This window comes from Sphaeramia orbicularis, chromosome 3 (genome assembly GCF_902148855.1).
Source record: "Sphaeramia orbicularis chromosome 3, fSphaOr1.1, whole genome shotgun sequence".
Lineage (NCBI taxonomy): Eukaryota > Metazoa > Chordata > Actinopteri > Kurtiformes > Apogonidae > Sphaeramia > Sphaeramia orbicularis.
The window spans coordinates 8,976,903-8,996,128 of NC_043959.1; the positions used below are offsets into that span (position 1 = coordinate 8,976,903).

General features: G+C 37.6%; 1 protein-coding gene across 2 annotated transcripts in view; it reads left to right on the forward strand.

The window, feature by feature from the left end:
* Nucleotides 1-19,226, forward strand: part of coro2ba (coronin, actin binding protein, 2Ba) — a 121,450-nt gene that overhangs the window by 67,619 nt on the left and 34,605 nt on the right. For both annotated transcript variants that reach the window (XM_030131035.1, XM_030131037.1), the window contains exon 2: nucleotides 9,592-9,792. In XM_030131035.1, the coding sequence (XP_029986895.1) occupies nucleotides 9,592-9,792 (201 nt within the window). The remainder of the gene's footprint in view (nucleotides 1-9,591; nucleotides 9,793-19,226) is intronic.

Consider the following 19,226-nt stretch of genomic DNA (forward strand, 5'->3'; position numbering starts at 1 on the left):
TAGACTATTGTTGTGAATTCTCCTCAGTATTGTATGTTTTTCTAAAAGGTACTGTGTGTTCAAGGCTCTTTCTGAAAGTACATCAGCTAAAATTTGCTTAGAGGTCTTATTTCTGTCTTTGTGCAAAAGAAATCAATATAAGTGAATCCCCAAAGGAACTTTGTGTTGGTAAATGCAAGTTCTGCAAAATTACAGGATTTCAGTTCTGTTGCAACATGTTGATGGTCATATGAACTATGTTTTCAGCTCAAAAATGTCCAATTTCATCACAATTAATGCTATATTTTCATGTCACAAATGGCCAAGTTATATTTGAACTGAATTTACCTGAAAAACAAATATTCTATTCTTTTAGATTCTCCAGTTTTTCTTACCAGATTATATACTACATACCACATGTTTTATTTTTACAGGTTGCAATATGGAGTATGGTGCTGATCCATCCTGCTTATGTTACACCAATACATACATTAAGAATGTCACACGTCACTTTTGAAATCAACAGTTTTCTAATAATAAGCCTTTTTCTAAAGAAATAACAATTCTATATTGTTATTTCCTCTTTAGTATGATGATAAACTATACAATAAATAATTCTGATCCTAGTTTTTGCACAGGGATCATTTGTGGAAACGGTGACATGGCTGCTGAGCATCAGTATGATGGGATCTGTAACAACCATGTCACATCCGTCCACTGCCACATTTTGTGTTTTTGTGTCAGCTGTTATTGTTTTAGATCCACAATACTAACATTTATGAATAAGAGGAGAATTAGCAATAGTAAGTCTATAAGTTTATTCCTAATAAAGTACTGGTACTGACCAGAGCATCACGGGTAATGTCACGTCCATCCACCAGCAAAAGTTTTCACATACACGTGCTATTCAAAATCCAATATTTCTGAAAATATAGCTTCCATTGTCAAATAATATCAGTAGTCTGTGCACAAATGGATTAGCATTATTTCAACACAGTTCTATGCATTTCTTATAACTTTTTTTTTTTTGACAAAAATGGCCACTCATTTGACCCCCTAAGTAAATTTTAGCCGACATATTTCCGGGTTTTCTATGATCCCTAATGTTCTTGGATCAGTTTCAAAGCCCTGTTTCACTAATGGTTGTTATTAATTTTATGACATTCAACTGATTTTGGATCATTTTTGTTTTGTTTGGATTGTTGACTGGGATAACTTATCGATAGTAGTATCAGAAAAATAATTTACAAAGCTGAGAACAGAAAATGTTTAATTACTACTACGCCAATTATGCACTGGCATAGTACTATGTCACTGATTTGCCTCATAGTTATTGCATGTGCTATATTGATGTAACTCCACTTAATTTAGCATCCACTTCACAGCACCAACACAAACACTTTTTTAAAAAACTATAATTATAAATAAATTTGTGCAGTAAGGAGTTAATCAAGAGAACATTGTACAAGCTATGAGTATCAGCAGAACCTAGATTCCTTACGTTTAGTTTAATGTTCAGTTAAACATTTATTGATTAATCAAAACCATTTTGCCTTTGAGGATTGAAGTATGGCTGGAAAATGGTTGTTTGCCATGAAAACTGAGTTAACACAATTTACTCAGGTACTCCAGGTGTCTGAACACATTTATTCACCATTCTACCTTAAATGAAAAAGGATAGATGTGCTCATTTTAGTTGTCAACCTTAAATACATGTGGATTGGAAAACACTAGCAAAGGATGGTTTTTAATGTTGCATTTTGTGACATCAGTATAAAATAAATGTAATCACTGCCTAAAACATTCTAAGTTTGTTCATAACTTTAAAAAAAAAAAAACAACTCTCGTGGACATAGAACTTCCTGATTTCAATCATATGTGAAATCTGTCAAGACACCAGCTCCTATGCTGGACATAGAACTTGTTGACCACTTCCATACCTTGGAATCAGAAAGTTCTATGTCCATTTTTGACTTCTTATGTCTCTAAGCCTATGGAGGTTTAGAACGTGTTAACAATATGTTTAGGGTACCTTCCACAGTCGACACTATTCCACACAAAAGATGATTGATAACTCTCCAAATATCAGAGATCAGACAGGTGAAATTTTCAAACTCTGTTTTCTCAAAATGAGGAAAAGTGGACATAGAACCAGCTGATTCTCAAGGGACGACATCCCGTCAGTGCCAGTGTATACAGTGCTCTGAATAAAATAGTGCAATTAAGTAATGTCTATGCTTTAGTGAAGTGTTTTTCAACCTTGGGGTCGGGACCCCACGTGGGGTTGCCTGAAATTTCTAGTACTTGATGAAAAAAACAAAAAAAACTAAAACTTACCAATAAAAATCTATGGTGAGTTGAGAGAGACAATCCCAATACCTAAAAGACATGACAAACTGTGAAGCTGAAACTGAAACACTGTGGTTCTGTTTCTCTGTCAAATGTTCATTGTGGTCAGTTTCAGATGCTGTAGCTCTTTCATAATTCATAGTTTGAGTTCTTGTTTGTTCAGTATTAATTGTCAGCCTTGTAAATCACAGTTGGACTGACTGGCCATATCCTGACCAAGGAAAAGAAAATTCTCCCTCGCTGCAGTAATCTACACCTGGCTTTGCTGCTTCCGTCCATAATAATATACATTATATAGACTAAATGTCCTCTAAAATTAACGTTTATTTGCAACATAGTATAGCAAACTATTACATGATCAAAAACAAATTAATTTTAGCAAAAAAATGTCTCTGTTTTGAATGTCTGGGGTCGCCAGAAATTTATGTTGTTAAAATGGGGTCACGAGCCAAAAAAGGTTGGGAACCACTGCTTTAGTGGTTGAGTTCATTGTTCAGTGTAGTTATGGCTGTGGGGTAAAAACTGCTCCAGAATCATGTGGTGTGTGTTTTCATAGATCTGTAACTCTTGCCAGATGACAAGAGTTCAAAGAGGTGGTGGGCAAATCACCATCAGTACACAAAGTAGACCTGCGGTCACCTGTCGGCTGTGTATTACGTAAAACCATTGAAAGCAGTGAACAATAGGGATGCAGTGGTACAGGTTATCCACGGTACGTGCTGTGGTTCTTGAGTCATGGTTCATGGTACAGAGCTCAGCTGGAGCTGGATGCAGAGCCCCGGCTGTGCACTGCAGCCACCTCTGGGCACACAGGCGGCCTCTGTGTCCAAACCATATGAGCCATGACTCCAGATCTGCAATATGTACCAAAGCCTGCATAACCTGTACCGTTGCATCCCTATTGTGCACCACATTCAACGATTATGCATAATATACAGTCAACAGGTGACAGTAGGTCAAGTACCATACTTGGTACTGGTCTAGGTTTTTGATATTCAGGTAAGCTCTTCTCAGGGCTGTAATCCATTCCCTCTGTCTCTGGGCACTGAGGTCCTTACATTCTCCCTGGTTGGTTAAAACAGTCGGGATCCTGTAGATAGACAAACAGGGGCGTGGCTAGCGTTGCCGCCTAATAAAGGGGGGCCGGCCGGGAAAATGGTCACCTGACCCTTTAATTGGTTGTTTACACTTATTATGTTTTTGTGGTAGAGAGTGGTTTGTGATAAATATACAGTGGAAATGTTAGAGAGGGTATTTTTCTTTGTTTTCCTTGTGTTCTAATGTGTATTCCTGTTGTGATTTTGTGAGAAATAATCATGTTTGAGTAATTGATTACTGTGGGTCATGCCCAGTGGGAGGGGCTTTTCCCTTTATATGTCGGTCAGGGCGACACGATGGTGCAGTGGTTAGCACTCATACCTCACAGCGAGAAGGTCCTGGGTTCAATTCCAACACCAGTTGACGGGGGGTGGGACCTTTCTGTGTGGAGTTTGCATGTTCTCCTCGTGTCTGCGTGGGTTCTCTCCGGGTACTCCGGCTTCCTCCCACCATCCAAACACATGCACTGATAGGTTAATAGGTTAATCTAAATTGCCCATAGGTGTGAATGTGAGAGTGATTGTTTGTCTCTATATGTTCAGCCCTGCGATGAACTGGTGACTTGTCCAGGGTGTACCCCGCCTTCTCCCCTATGTAGCTGGGATAGGCTCCAAGTGACCCCCGTGACCCTAGTAAGGATAAAGCAGGTTCAGATAATGAATGAATGAATGAATGAACGTCGGCCATTTTGGCTTTGTTCAGAGAGTGAGATGGAGCTGACGGCACATTGAGGGTGTTTTTTTTTTTGTCAGTCTGCAAAGAGGTTTTTAATTTTTCTTACTCTTTTTCTGTTAAATCATGTAAATAGCTGTCACAGGCAATAAAAAGCCTTTAAAGGAAGACCTTCATCTTTTTGTTTTTCTTCAACAAGCCATATTATTGAGTTTACAAGTAGAGCCCCGCTACAACCAATAAACTAATTACCATTACCTTTGTAAGCATCTCCTCAGCTCTACCGTCACACCTTCCAGAAGTGTCGTCTGTAGACTCAACCATCACCCACTCAGAGGTAGTTCGGAAACTCCTGAGTTAACATTAGCTGTCAATCAAAGCCCACACAGGCTCAGGCAGAGTCACCTGTCAATCACAGTGGCCATGGCCTGAACCATGCAGAATTTTTGGTCTTATTAAAATGTAAACTTGTGAGTTATACAAAAATTCATCCCCCCGCAGTTTTCACAGAGGGATATGAATAATAGAGACCAAAACTAGGCTGTAAACCTGTTTATATTTGACTATTTAATTGACTCCCCTTTGACACCAGCCCCTGGTGAACACTGAAGTTATTACAGATTTTGACACTTAGCACTGGTTTCATATCTCAGCCTCCACTGGCTTGTGACTAGAGCTGAAATTTTCCTGAATAGAAGCTTCGTTTCCTTAATTTCACTGCCGTTAAACATTGGTTCCACTGTTGTGTTTCACATGGACGCTTATTGTGATGCACATGACGCCAGGATCAACACAAACAGCATGGAGTGTACCTCAGAAGAGACGAGGACACAAAGGCAGAAAATGTCTATATGTTCACTTTTCTACACTGGAACCATCACATACTCCTTTAAACTTTGAAGCTTTAACACAAACATTACAAATATTTGTCTTTATTTTTTCAGTTGTATGTTAGTTCCATGTTCAGTTGTTAGTAAATTGGATCCAAATGTGTTGAAGGCTGCAGTGCACAGATTGTTTGTAGACGTCACTGGACTTGTTTGTTGTTGTTTATATCTATAGATATTTTTATACACACTTTTATACTGTTGTCGTTGTCATTTGTATATAGATATTTTTGTATATCCTTTTATTTTTATACTTTTTGTGGTTGTTTTTACAGCTAGTTCTGAAATAAAGGACAAGTTGTTTTTCCATCATCTCTAATGTAATTGGTAGGAAAATTAATCCAAACCCCTTGAGTGCCCTGTTTGGGTTTTTTGTCGGGACACCTTCCCTCTCCACCTCTCAAAGTAATTCTCTTGCATTTATGACTATTCTAGCAAGAAGGGTAATTGTCCTGAAATGGAAATCATCACAGCCCCTGTCCTTTATTCAATGGTTCAGTGAATGTATTTTCTCAAATTAGAAAAAATTAAAATGCCACATTATGGCTCTACTGATAAATTTTCACAAATTTGGAATCCTTCAACTAGTCAGGAAAACAAATTTCCCCTTTGTTCCAGATTGACCTTTATGGCAATTTTTCTGCCTGGTCCTCTTTTTTGTTTTTTCTATTCAGTAATGCACCTTGTGTAACACATACCACATCAATATTCTAAATGTGAACCTTTCAAGACCTTTTTTTTTTTTTTTTGTCTTTGTTTTGTGTGTTTTTGTTCATGGAGAAGGTTGGTGTACTTGTACTTGTTCTTGGGTTTGTTTGCATGTAAAAAAAAAAAAAAAAAAAAAAGAAATCGTTCAACAATTTATTTTCAACTGATGTCACATATGATACAATGTTTGTATTGCCCAATTTCAATAAAACTCCAAATAAACAAAGGTTGGGAAAAAAAAAATAAAGGACAAGTTGTTTGTCCTTTTCAGACATGTCTCATGTTTTTACCGTTTTTCGCCTATTCAAATAATCATTTAATCAAATGGAATAGAAGAAAACAATTGATAGATTAATCAGTTGATCCAAATCTAATCAATAGCTGCAGCTCTATTAGGATTGGTTGAATTTTTCAGCCTCATTGAGTTGTGACAGTGGTGTAACTCCAACCGTCATATGTGAGTTCTGAGGTGAATGTGAAGTGCCCACCCAGTGTTGTGTATAGTGCTCTGGATGTCATTTCTTGAGTCTGGTTTGAAATGGGAAGACAATGGCAGCAGCATGGTCTGGGGATGTGTCTGTTTGCTTGTGTACTCCACTCCCACCCACCCACCACCATGTCTGTAGAACAATACTGAATGGACAGCTGCCTGATGTCATCCACTGCACGGCCATATATCCCCTTACTCCACTTCCTGTGAACTGATTTAGTCCACCAGTCGTGCCACGGAAATTCCACACATAAATAGATCTGGTTTCAGTATTGTATTATTTATCAAGGAATTCCAGTAAATTCCCCGCAGGACAAAAAGTGCCTGACATCTCCTTCAGCCACAGTCCTAATGGAGTCCTTAAGCAGAAGCAGCCCAGGAATTCTTGCGGTGAAGTAACAACAAAAGAAGCATCTTGACTCAAAAGTACCCTCTTGTCTTTTGTTGTGTTAGTGTCTGCAAACAATAGCTACTTTTCTGTTTCTACAAGAGTGACAAATCAAAGCAAAATCAAAACAAAACCATGCATTCATTACCTCCGCCAAGGAGGTTATGTTTTTGCCAGGGTTTGTTTGTTTGTTTGTTTGTTTGTTTGTTTGTTTGTTTGTTTGTCTGTCCGTTAGTGTGCAACATAACTCAAAAAGTTATGGACAGATTTGGATGAAATTTTCAGGGTTTGTTGGAAATGGGATAAGGAAGAAATGATTAAATTTTGGTGGTGATCGGGGGTGGGGGGGCCCACGGGGGGGGCACGGCACTGATCAGCCTTGGAGGAGGTCTGCGCTCTCTGAGTGCTTCTAGTTGACTATTGGAAATCATATTCACTTTTTTGTTGATCAATAACTTATTCTTTTTTTTTTTTTTACCTAAATTTAATAATAATAATAATAACAATAATAATAATAATAATAATAATAATAATAATAATAACATAATTTAAAGAACCAGCGACTATTGTTTGAAGCTACCTCTTAGGGTGAAAAATAGGATAACATATGGTATGAATTTTTATATTTACATTTAGTTAAGAGAACAAATACACCTGCTTGTAACTAAAGCGTTGTCTCTATAACCATAGCATCCCTTTCATTGCTCATAGTTTCATTTCATTTAAGAAGCATTTGAAGTTTATTTTTTTTCAAAAGGACAGTGCATATTAATAAACACAATATCTGCCAAAACACAAGATTATAGCCAAGGCTTATTTCCATCTTTAGTCCCTATATAAAACAACATAGTTCATGTAAAACAGTATAATCCAGTGCACTCATTCAACAGACCAGTAAAACACATTACACATTTAGGCTACATTGTACAAAACACACACACAACTGCAGTGTGCAAGATTACTTTATATGAGATTGTGGAGGTAGGTTTGATTATCCAATAACAATCATTTTAGATGTTTAGTGAAAGAGCAGGTCTCGGATAATGGTTGGTAATGTGTTCCAACTTTGAGAGCCATGGAATGAAAACACAGCCTGTCTAAAGGTGCTTTTTCTAGATGCAATTGTACAGTCACCTCAGGAACTAGCCCTGGTTGATCTGGTTTGGATTTTTTGTACAAATTCCTGTAATGGGGCAGGGGCTAATCTACCAAGAATTTCAAAGGCCAGGATACAGTCTACATCACAGGTGTCGAACATGCGGCCCAGGGGCCAAATCCGGCCTGCCAAAGGGTCTAGTCTTGGAAGGAATTTGTGAAATGCAAAAATTACACTGAAGATATTAACAATCCTTTTAGTCCAGGTTCCACATTCAGACCAATTCAATCTCAAGTGGGACGGAAAAGTAAAATACTATCATAATAACATATAAATACTCACAACTCCTAATTTGTCTCTTTGTAAATGTAAATATTTTCATGAATTTACACTAAAGCAAAGTATAATTTCACAAAAAATGTGAATAAAATGAAACAAATATGAACAATCAGAAATGTCTTAAGAGAAGTTAAGCACAATTTTAACAATATTCTGCCTGATATTAAATGTTTTGTGCATGTCTAGACCCGCTGTGATCTGTAAGTTACAATGTACATGTGGAAATGATAAACTGAAGCAGAATATTGTTAAAATTACACTTATTTTTTCAATTTGTTAATGTTCACATTGTTTGAAAGGATAGTTTGTAGATGTAAACATTTTCATTGTTTAATTTCACTTTTTTCGCCAAAAAACAAAGAGAAAATTTTGGATTTGACATTATTTATATATTATTATGTTATTATTTTACTGGTGCAGCCCATTTCAGATCAAATTTAGCTGAATGTGGAACTGAACTAACATGAGTTTGACAGCCCGGGTCTACATATTTTGTCACGTTTTCCCAGGTCAATGAATAATTTCTCCTTGTTGTTATTCTGACTGACTAACTGTTCTAACTGACTCTGTAAAGCCCTTTGAGATAACCTTGTTGTGATATTGGGCTATACAAATAAAGTTGAATTGAATTGAATTGAATTATTCACACCGTATCAACCATCCAGTCAAGCCTGACAGTAACTGAAATCTGGCTTAGTGTCAATCAATCAATCAATCAATCAAATTTTAGTTATATAGCGCAAAATCATAGCAAAAGTTATCTCATGACACTTTACATATAAAGTTGCTCCAAACCAGACTCTGAAGCCAATTTACAGAAACGAACAGAATCCTCCAGGAGCAAACACTTGGTGACAGTTAGGGATGGGAATCGAGAACTGGTTCTTTTTGAGAACTGGATCCGAGTAGCTTGATTCCTTGGAATCGTTTGCCTGCCTGCTTAACGATTCTGCTCATCAATTCCACCTTTGTTGCGATGATGTCATGCGTACGCTGCATTGTTTTAGTCAGAACGTAGCCAACATGGTGTTCAGGCAGAAACGGACTAAAAAGACGACACCAGGTTCAGTTGAACACGGTCAAAGCTTACATTTCTTCTGAAGGGTGGAATCCCTCCAATCTGTTCAAACATTTGTCCACATGCGATTCATTTGATTCACTACTTAGTGACACTTGTGAGTCTAGTGGCAGAGTAAACACCAGGGCATCATCTGGGCCCAGTTCTGGTTCTGGCACGGACAACAAACGTCGTACCCCCTCAAATACAAGTTTCCAAAGGTACGGGAAATGAAATGTTGTGCACAACAACAGGAGAGAGTCGAACCGGTTCAATGTAGTGGAAATGCAGCAATAGAGGAATTAGTAAAAGAGTCTTTAGTTTCACTTTCACTGTACGCCCTGTAGGTATACAAAATATTCAGTACAGTTTAAAAGTGAAAAATTGTAAATAATTTTTTTAAAAAAGCTATTGCACATGGAAATAGATTGTTGGCGCTGACATTGCCCTGGGGTTTGATGGGGTTGTTAGTACTGAGAGCTGAACACTGTCATGAAGAAAATGCTTATTCTTAATCTTTTTCCTCAGATGTCATGGCGTCCGACCTACCGAAGCTCCAAGTTTCGAAACGTCTATGGAAAAGTAGCCAACCGGGAGAACTGCTTCGACGGCATTCCCATCACCAAAAACGTCCATGACAACCACTTCTGTGCCGTTAACTCCAAGTTCCTGGCAGTCGTCACAGAGAGCGCCGGAGGGGGTTCCTTCATTGTCATACCTGTACCACAGGTAAATAATACACTTCTATTAGCTTTGGGCTGTGTTCCCTTTAAACTAAAAATAAAAAGAAAGAATCATTGCCATTTTTGGCATTTATTGAAGCAGATATTGATATGGCCTAGAGCTGCAATCGATTAATCAAATCAAAGTGATCCAAAAAAATCTTTCAACCACAATTCTCCTGAATGAAAACTTTGTTTCCTTCACTTCTCTGCTGTTAAACACTGGTTCCACAGATGCTTATTCCGTGCATTTCCATGACAACTTTTATTCCTGGTTGAAACTGATTGAAGGTTAGATCCTATTTCAGATGCCCATGTAAACACCTTATTCCAGTTGAAAAAGAAAATTTGGGATTAAATTTAAACCCAATTAAAGTCACTGGTTTAATCCACTTTTTAATTCGGTCTAAATTCTTCCTGGGACATGTAAACCCTTTATTCCGTTTGGACTTTATTCCTTCCATTCTGCACATGCTCGTTGTCTTGTCCTGTCACACTGACGCACACATTCTGCACTGGTGGAAGAATATGCACTGCAGTCTAGTCAACCCAAACCGTTCCAGTGGGCGATTCTGATGGGATCTACCAGCCTGGAAAACCCTGAAGGAAGAGTTCACCACTTGTTTTTGATTCATTCATTTGTCATGAACTAATGAGTTCAATAAGTGGCCAAAACAGTTTGCACTGCAGTGCACCGATTGCCTTGTTCTCGCAGCCCTTCCGTTAGCTTAGCTTAGCCTAGCTTAGCATAATGGCTTCATTCCTATGGTCAGACGTAGCCAGGCTTTTATAGGTGATCCGTAGTATTTTATGAGTGATTTTGTGAAATTCACTTCTCCCTAATCGTTACTTTAGTCCGGTGGGGTCAATATGATCACAAATTGAGGCTCAAATCATGGCCATGTGACTTACTGCACTAATAAAATCTGGGGAAATAAAAACTAATGCAAAGCTAAAACGGTAAAGCAAAGCTAATTTAGCGCATGTATCCCTTCCAACAAAAAGATTTTCCAACTTCCGTCAACACAACAGTCCCAAGATTGTATGAGTGCAGTAAGTCGCAGATCTAAAGAAATAATTAGGGAGAATTGGATTTCACAAAATCACTGACAAAAGACAACAAATCACCTTTAAAAAACTGGCTACGTGTGACCATGGAAATGTAGTGACTATGCTAAACTAAGCTAACAGAAGGGCTGCCAGAACCGAATAAACATTTGTCATGTAAACCTTTATTCGGGTTTAACATTTCCATGGAAACAGAAGAGAAAGTACTTTAGTTCGGATTAATTTCTTCTGGAAAAATAAATCGGATTTAAAAAACATCACGTAACCGTACCCATTGTGACGCACAAAGAAGCTTCAATTCAGGAAAACTGTAATAGAATATTTATCTTCAATCAATTCGAGTCGATTAATCGACTCTTGAATTTTTCCATTCACTTCAAGCACCTAATCGATTAATCGGTTGCAGCTCTAATATGGTCTGATATGAAAATATTTAAACATAAGAACATTCTTGACAGTACCGCTCTGACATAAACACATGCCAAGATGATCAGAGTTTTCATGAGGGATGCAGAGCACTGGTGCGCTTTAGTTAGTTTAGTTCATGTATTAATTTCATTCATGAGATAAAAGGAAATCTGCTTTTACATGTCAGAAAATTGAAAACAATATGAATGAAAAGGAGCAGAAAGAAGAACAAAAGAGCTTATATTTTTTGCCTCTTTAACAAAATACTAATACTAATCGAGTCTCACTAAATTATAAAATAACTGAACAAAAAAGCTGAAAATATGCATAAAACATCTAAATAATAAGCATAAATAACATTTTAGATCATTTTAAACGTGCAAACATACACATTAACTTATCAGGTGTTTAGATCAACACATAAATACATGAAAAAAAAACTTGAAATAACACAGATTTATAGTTTCAAGGTATTATATGTTACAGAGCTTTAGGAATAAGATATTTTGTTTATTGTTGCAGATTTTTGTCATTATGATGCTCTCATCTACTTTACAGCAAAATGAGATCTTAAATTTGGAGAACTGTTTTCTCACCAACACCACACAGACCCTCCCTTCAACTGAAAAACATGCCAGCATAACTTGGTTGTAAAAACAGCCAAATTACAAACAAAAGCACATAAAAACAGAGCCCATAAACAACACAGAAGACCACAGTTATATTTGCAATAATCGCTAAATAGGAATGGTTTTCCCCTGTGAGTTTTCACAGAGCACACCATATAGAAAAGCTGATTTTAGCTGAATTATCTCTAACACTAATAAGATGCCAAAGTATTTTTAAGCTATGTGTTCCATAGGATAGTCAGTGAATGTGGCTGTGTGGTCACAGTGTAAACAAGAGAAGCAGTCCCTCTTGTTCAGATTTTTTTTGGTGTTTTTATGATTTTTTTTTTTTTTTTACTTTATTTTTATTGTTTATTTTATGTACATTGCAAAACAAGACAATATAGGGGACACATGGGATACATTAACTAAAATAAACCTTGTGACTAACAATTATTTTTAGTAGTGTGACATTGAAGTGAAAATTGTCCATTTCTTCCATTCATCATGACCCTGTTCTTCTTCAGTCCTCAGTCTATGGGTCAGAATCTCAAATATTCCATTCACAGTTTGTATCCAGTCGTTAGTTGTAGATGGTTCTAATCTGCACCATTTTTTGGTAATAGCTTTTTTACAGGCTGATAATAGTATTTTAAACAAATATCTGTCATTTTTTCTTACATTATTACCAATAATACATCCAAAATACATCACCAAACATGTTTTTGGAATTGCATAACCCAATATCTCAACAACTGTTGAATATACATGATCCCAGAATGATGCAAGTTTAGGACATGGCCAAAAGACACGTGCATGATTACAGTGACGTCTGCATATTCTCTCCAACAAGGTTGAACTCTGGACACATATTTAACTGTAATTTTAGGAGTTATGAAAAATCGAATTATAATTTTCCAGCAATGTTCCCTCCATGTTCTTGAAGAAGTGTTTGACTGTTGAGTTCTCCACATATTGATCCATTCCTCGTCTGAGACACATATTCCTAGTTCTTTTTCCCATTTCTGTTCCACATCCATAGTGTTCCAACCTCTCTTCCCCATTAAATGTTTGTAAAGAGATGATATAACTTTGCATTTTTTAGAATGGTATATTCATTTATCATTGTTATTAGAATCAATATTGTGCTTTATTTTTAACTTGCCAGCCGACAGGCCATAAGCTACTGTCGTCATGTGGCGTCCGGCGGTGGCATCTGTTGTCCGTTAAAAAACTTTCAATCGTCTTCTTCTCCGAAACTACTATTCCGATTGACTTCAAATTTGGTATACAGCTTCTTTATGATGATGTCAACAAAAGTTAGTGAAATTATTTGGATCTGGATCTGATTCTGGATTTGGTGCGACTTTGAAAAATCTCCCCATTATAAGAGATAGGAAGTGGATCGATGCAATAACTCAGTAAATATAAATGATATCCAGTGGAAATTTCTACAGTCCAGTCCTGATGGGGAGATGACCAAAACATAATGTCCACATGCTGATCAGGATCTTCTTCTGGATCCAGGAACTTACGAAAAATTTAACATGGGCTCTTATGGGGAAAAAATTCAATCATCTTCTTCTCCCAAACTCCAGTTCTGATTGACTTCAAACTTGGTATACAGCTTCTGTATGATAATGTCAACACAAGGTATTGCAATAATTTCGATCCGGATCTGATTCTGGATTTGGTGTGGCTTTGAAAAATTTTCCCATTATAACAGATAGGAAGTGGATTGATCCAATAAATCAGTATCAATGATATCAAGTTGGAATTTGAATTTTTTACAGATCTGAATGGAATATGACCAAAACATGGGTTATTTCTGTAATATAATAAATACACAGAACTGGGTTATAATAAATGGCATCTGGATACATTTCCCAAAGCTTTTCATTTGGCCGGTAAGCTACAGGGCTATTGGTCCTATTTTTTTGTTAATAAAGTCCCTTAGTTGTAGGTAGGAAGTGATCTTACTTTGCCAAGTCAAACTCCTGTTTTAATTTTTGAAAACTTTTAAAGCGACCGTCTTTAATTAGTACACACCAAGCCATTATACCTTTATTAATCCACTGCTTATATCTCAGGTCCTGGGTGGTGTTTTTATGATTTTAATGACTGGCAGTGGCAGCTGGGACTGTATTATGAAAAGTGCAGCACAAAAATGGCTGCTATTTTGGAATGTTTTCTGTTCTTGTACCTAGGTTGCATCTGTCAGTAACACTGATGCTCTGAAAAGCCATAAAGTGCTTTCCCTCTTTAAGAGTGACTCTGCCAAGGTACTTAAAAAGCTTTTTGCTGCCAAGCAGGGTTGAGTCAAGCAGTTATCAGCCAGAAGCACTCAGCAGCTGAGCAGTTCTACTGTCGAAGGTGAGGAGACGGAAACCAGATCTGATTTTACATCGTCAGCAGTAGTGTTAAGGGAAGGATGTGGCACAATGTACATGTGCATTTTTGCTCAGTAGTATTCAGTGAGCCCTGTTTTTTTGTTTTTTTTTTGTTTTTTTATACTTTGTTTTTATTTGTTTTTTCAACAAACAGACAATACAACACACAAACCAGGGGTCACTGGTTGAACACAAAATATTTAAATCACAGACAGCAGTAATTGAGCATTGTTTTGTTTATAGTCCAGCCATTTTCTCCAGCGCTTCATGAAGATATGTTCCTGGAGTTGTAAGTAGTAAGTCAGTCTTTCCATGGAGTATATTTCCTCTATTACAGCCAATGATCCTCACGAGGTGTGTTCGTTTTGAGCCAGTTCCTTGTAATGGCCTTTTTGGAAACGATTAAAAAAATTTTAAAGAGGTATTTGTCTTCTTTCTCTAATACATTTCCAGGTAGCAGTCCCAGCAAAAGGAATTAGGAATTGTGAAGGTCATAATACCCTCAATTATTTCAAGCCTTTCCAGAAAGATTTCAGTTTCAGTGGGCGCTGTTTTACAGTGTCACTGGACAAAAATTCCAAGATAACCTTTCAGCATATTGTGATTCTAGAAAGCAAGACTCGTTCCCCTTCTCCTTGCCGTGGTTTCGTGCCGTACATAACCTACTCCACTTCCAAGCTTAATAGAAGAAAAAATAGGTTCACAATTAACATTTGTTGTCTCTGGCATTCTCCCTGTTTTCCACATCTCCAGCTTTAATGTGGCATTTTCTGTAGTTGGTGCATGGCGGTGTTTTACTTCCGTAACCTTCAAAACACTGAAGTATTTTCAACAGAAGTTTGTGCACATTCTGATGCTGTAGTGGGCTGTCTATGGGTTTATCTGTCAACCACTCAAAGACTGGATCGATACTTCATACTGAAAGTAGTGCTGAAGCATCTCCTCTGTTTCCTGCTGAGTTGACAGGTTGATTGTTGGCAGTCATCATAAAGGGCAGCAGCACAGACCACAGCTTCAGTGGGATGTTGGCGACTGTCAACCATCAACATCATAACAAACAGACCTCCTATCTCCAGAAACACAAAGATTAACTAAAAACAAATCAGTTTTTGGTGGCATGTTTTACCTTTGTCACAATACAAAGTAATACTGTATATAGTATATCTGCTGCAACATAGTAAAATGTAAAAATGTCTGCGTTAAAGTAAAATGTGACTGCAAACCACAGATATATATAATTATAACGTCTTTACCACAAAAAGACCTGAAACTTAAGGATCTGGTTTTGTCGGACACTTTTAAGAGGATGTTGTACGACTTAGAGAGGGAGACATGTGGCTGCAGATGTTTTGTCTGACGCACTTTGTCTTCATCTCATGGGCACTTTCTGCAAAGTTGACTTTGGAAGGTTTGACTTGACTATGTGTTTTTATTTATTGAAAACTTGTTTTCGTTTTATGTATGAAAGTTTGTGTCTGTTACTATTTAATGTACTGTTGCCCGTCTTGGCCAGGACACTCTTGGAAAAGAGATTTTTTAATCTCAGTGAGGCAGGGCCAGATTAACACTTCATTGTACCCTGGGCAACAATATTCAAGGGCCCCATCATCACAACCCCAGGATCCCTATAATCTGGCAAAATACAGAAAAAGTTCCAGGAATATATGTAAATATACCCCATACTTCAATATCTAACTATCATCAAATGCATTTTGATGTACAAATGTGTAAATGCTCGTAGAACTACAAGTGCACCACTATAGCCTCTTGTCAAGGCCACTCACTTGCATATGATGATATGAAAACAAAACACATTAGCATCAGTATAATCTAAAATTGATCTACTACATTAGAAAGAGAGGGAAGTGTCCTCCATTTTCACAAAAAATAAATAAGAAACCATTTCCAAAGTATCCAGTATATATTTAAGAACACTTTTTGCCAACACAAATGTATTGAATCGTCAGAAAAAGCCCACAGACAAAACACAAACATAATCTGATAGACTCAGATATGAATTTTAACTCTTTCCCGCCAGAGCATTTTCCAGTGAGTTGGTAGCCAGCGCCAGCCTTTTTGGTCATTTTCACTCATCTTTGGAGGCTGACTGAAAATGTTGTGTTAGGAGTATGTGAACACTGAATACATCAAAAGAAAGAACAGAACTTCAACTTTTAAACACAAAAAACGATTTTATTCTATCTTCATTCGTTCGTGAGATATGAATATTTGAATATTGGTCATTTTCAGGTAAAAAAAGAATTTGGAGCAAAAAACTGAGAAAATTGAATTTTTTCGAAGACATTGATTTTCAAGATAAAACTGATTTCCTATTTACATTTTTTACTCTTTCTTCTTTACCAACAGTAACACTGTATTCAAAATCACAAAATAAAATAATTATAACAACAATAATAATAACAAACAGCTCTAAGATATCCCATCATTCCACAAAATGTTAGTGGAATCCACACCAAACTTTAGACCAAACATCTTCTAAAGCACCAGGTTCCTTCTAAACTTTACACTTTGACATACATCAGTTATAAGTAACAACATATTAGTTTAGCTTTTTGATATAAACACTTCAATATTCCTCATTTTCAAGAAAGAAAGAAACAAATTCACTAAATACTGCAGATTTCTGGCCTTTCTTTGGCTGTACCACATCCTCCTGTTGGACCACCTGCTGTGTTTGATCTGTAAATAATTATATGGACATGTAGTTATTTAACTTTGGATGAATATATGTATTTATTTATTTATTTATTTCATACAAAAGCTAAATCCAACAGTGTCTTACCTGTGTCCCTGCTGACATTCTACAGCTGAATCTGTTCTGTGTCCTCAGTCTGAATCTGAACTCACTCTAACAGATGAACACTAGCTGTCCTTTATCTTGTCCCATGTCTGTGTCTGTCTTCTCCTTGAATGTCCATTATAAATGTCTCTTTTCTCTTCCTCCTGTCTGTCATTTTCTCCGTGTCGCTCCGTGCCCCCCCCATCCCATCTCCGTGTCGGACCTGAGCCGCTCCGTGTTTCCCGTGTTCCGTGTCCGTCTCCCTCACCTTCTATTTCTCCGTTCCTGTCTCTAAATGGTTCTTCTGTAGCTCCATCACATATTGAACTGTCAGACTCTGTCTCCATAATCATCTTTAAGGCTTTTGAAACTGCGCGCGGTTCCTGCACAGTCTGCACTTCCTCATTCAGTGACTGCCGCTGGATGCGTTGCCATGGGATACGGAGACTCCAGTGCGAGAACGTTAAACCCGGTCCTTCATTTTTCCGAAAAAAACTGCTTAATTGTTTGTTTTTGGACTAAGGAAAGTATTTCACATGATCCGCAGCACCTCCAACTATAGCATAACAGTGAAAACACGGATTGACGGAAAATCTCGTCATTGGCGAAGAAAGAGTTAAACAGAAATCCACTTGTCACCTCAGAATTCAACAAGAGAGTTAAAGTAAGTGCAATGTAAACATCGTTTTGATTCGCGTACGTATGTCGCATAGTTCTTGACGTCTCACATCCCGCTCAGTGCCCGCACGTTGATTTGCGTCACAGCTGATTTGCTTTTTGGACTGACCAATGAGGAGAGGGTCTCAGCTCACGGTCACAGACAGCAGGAGCAGGGTTTCTGTGCAGTGCAATAGCTCCGGACAGCGGACAGTTTCATTTATAAGCAAAAGATAACCAGATATTTTCGTTATGCCCGAGCTACCCAGGGCCCTTCAGACATCGCGGGCCCCTGGGCAATTGCCCAGTTGCCCATATGGTTAATCCGGGCTTGCAGTGAGGTTTTCCTGGTTAAATAAAGGTTAAATTAAAAAAAATAAAAGGGGGTTATAGATACTGCACTTTTCAAAGGCTTGTAAGCCACAGTCTGCACTGTTTCAATAAATCAAACTAATTTTCTCATCACATTTTTTATTCATTTTGTCCAAGTTGTAGACTCTCTGTCCAGTCAGAGCCATATATTGTGTAATTGGTTTTAACAGACAACATCATATCACTCCTATCCTTGCATCCCTTCGTTGGCTCCCTGTGTGTTTTAGAATTGATTTTAAGATTATACTGATCACTTTTAAAGCCCGAATGGGCCTGGCCCCAAGTTATATAGAAGAAATGCTAGTTGACTACAAGCCAGCACGCAGCCTTAGCTCCTCGGGCAGAGGGCTCCTGGCTGTTCCAAAGTCGAGGCTTAAATCTAAGGGTGACCGGGCCTTTTCCATCAGGGCCCCTTGACTTCGGAACGGCCTGCCCGAGGAGATAAGGCTTGCGGAATCAGTGGCATCTTTTAAATCACTTCTTAAAACACATTTTTATAGACTTGCTTTTATGTGATGTCTGTCCCTTTTTAACTTTTAATTTTTAATTTTCATTTTTAAATTTGATCCTCTTTGATTATGAATTTGTTCATACATCTCTTTAATTGTGTTGCTTCTGTTTTAGTGTTTTTACTTGTTTCGTGTATCCTGCTGTTGTGCCCTCTGTCAAAGCACTTTGTAAACTGTAAAAAGGTGCTATACAAATAAAGTTATTATTATTATTATTATTATTATTATTATTATTATTATTATTATTATTAATTGATAGATGCTTTCAGTTTTCAGTTCAATTAATTCGATCCAAGTCAATGGAACACTCACAAGATGTCACCAAAATCACTCTGTCCCTTTAAAATCTTTCAGAAAATGATGTAAGTGTATCGAATTGTATAGTTGGCCGAATATTGTGATATATATCATATCGTGAGCTGAATATTGGGTATCGTATCATATCGGGGGATTAGTGTATCACTACAGCCCTGCTGAGGAGCTGGAAACACTGCTGAGCTGTTCTTCCTAATTCCTAATGTGGGAGTATCGTGGCAGACGTGTTCTGCTGACAGTCGGCGAGATGGCCATATGGTCGTCTGTGGCGTCAGAGGGTGGAGGGACTACCGCTGGTGCCACCTGGCACATGA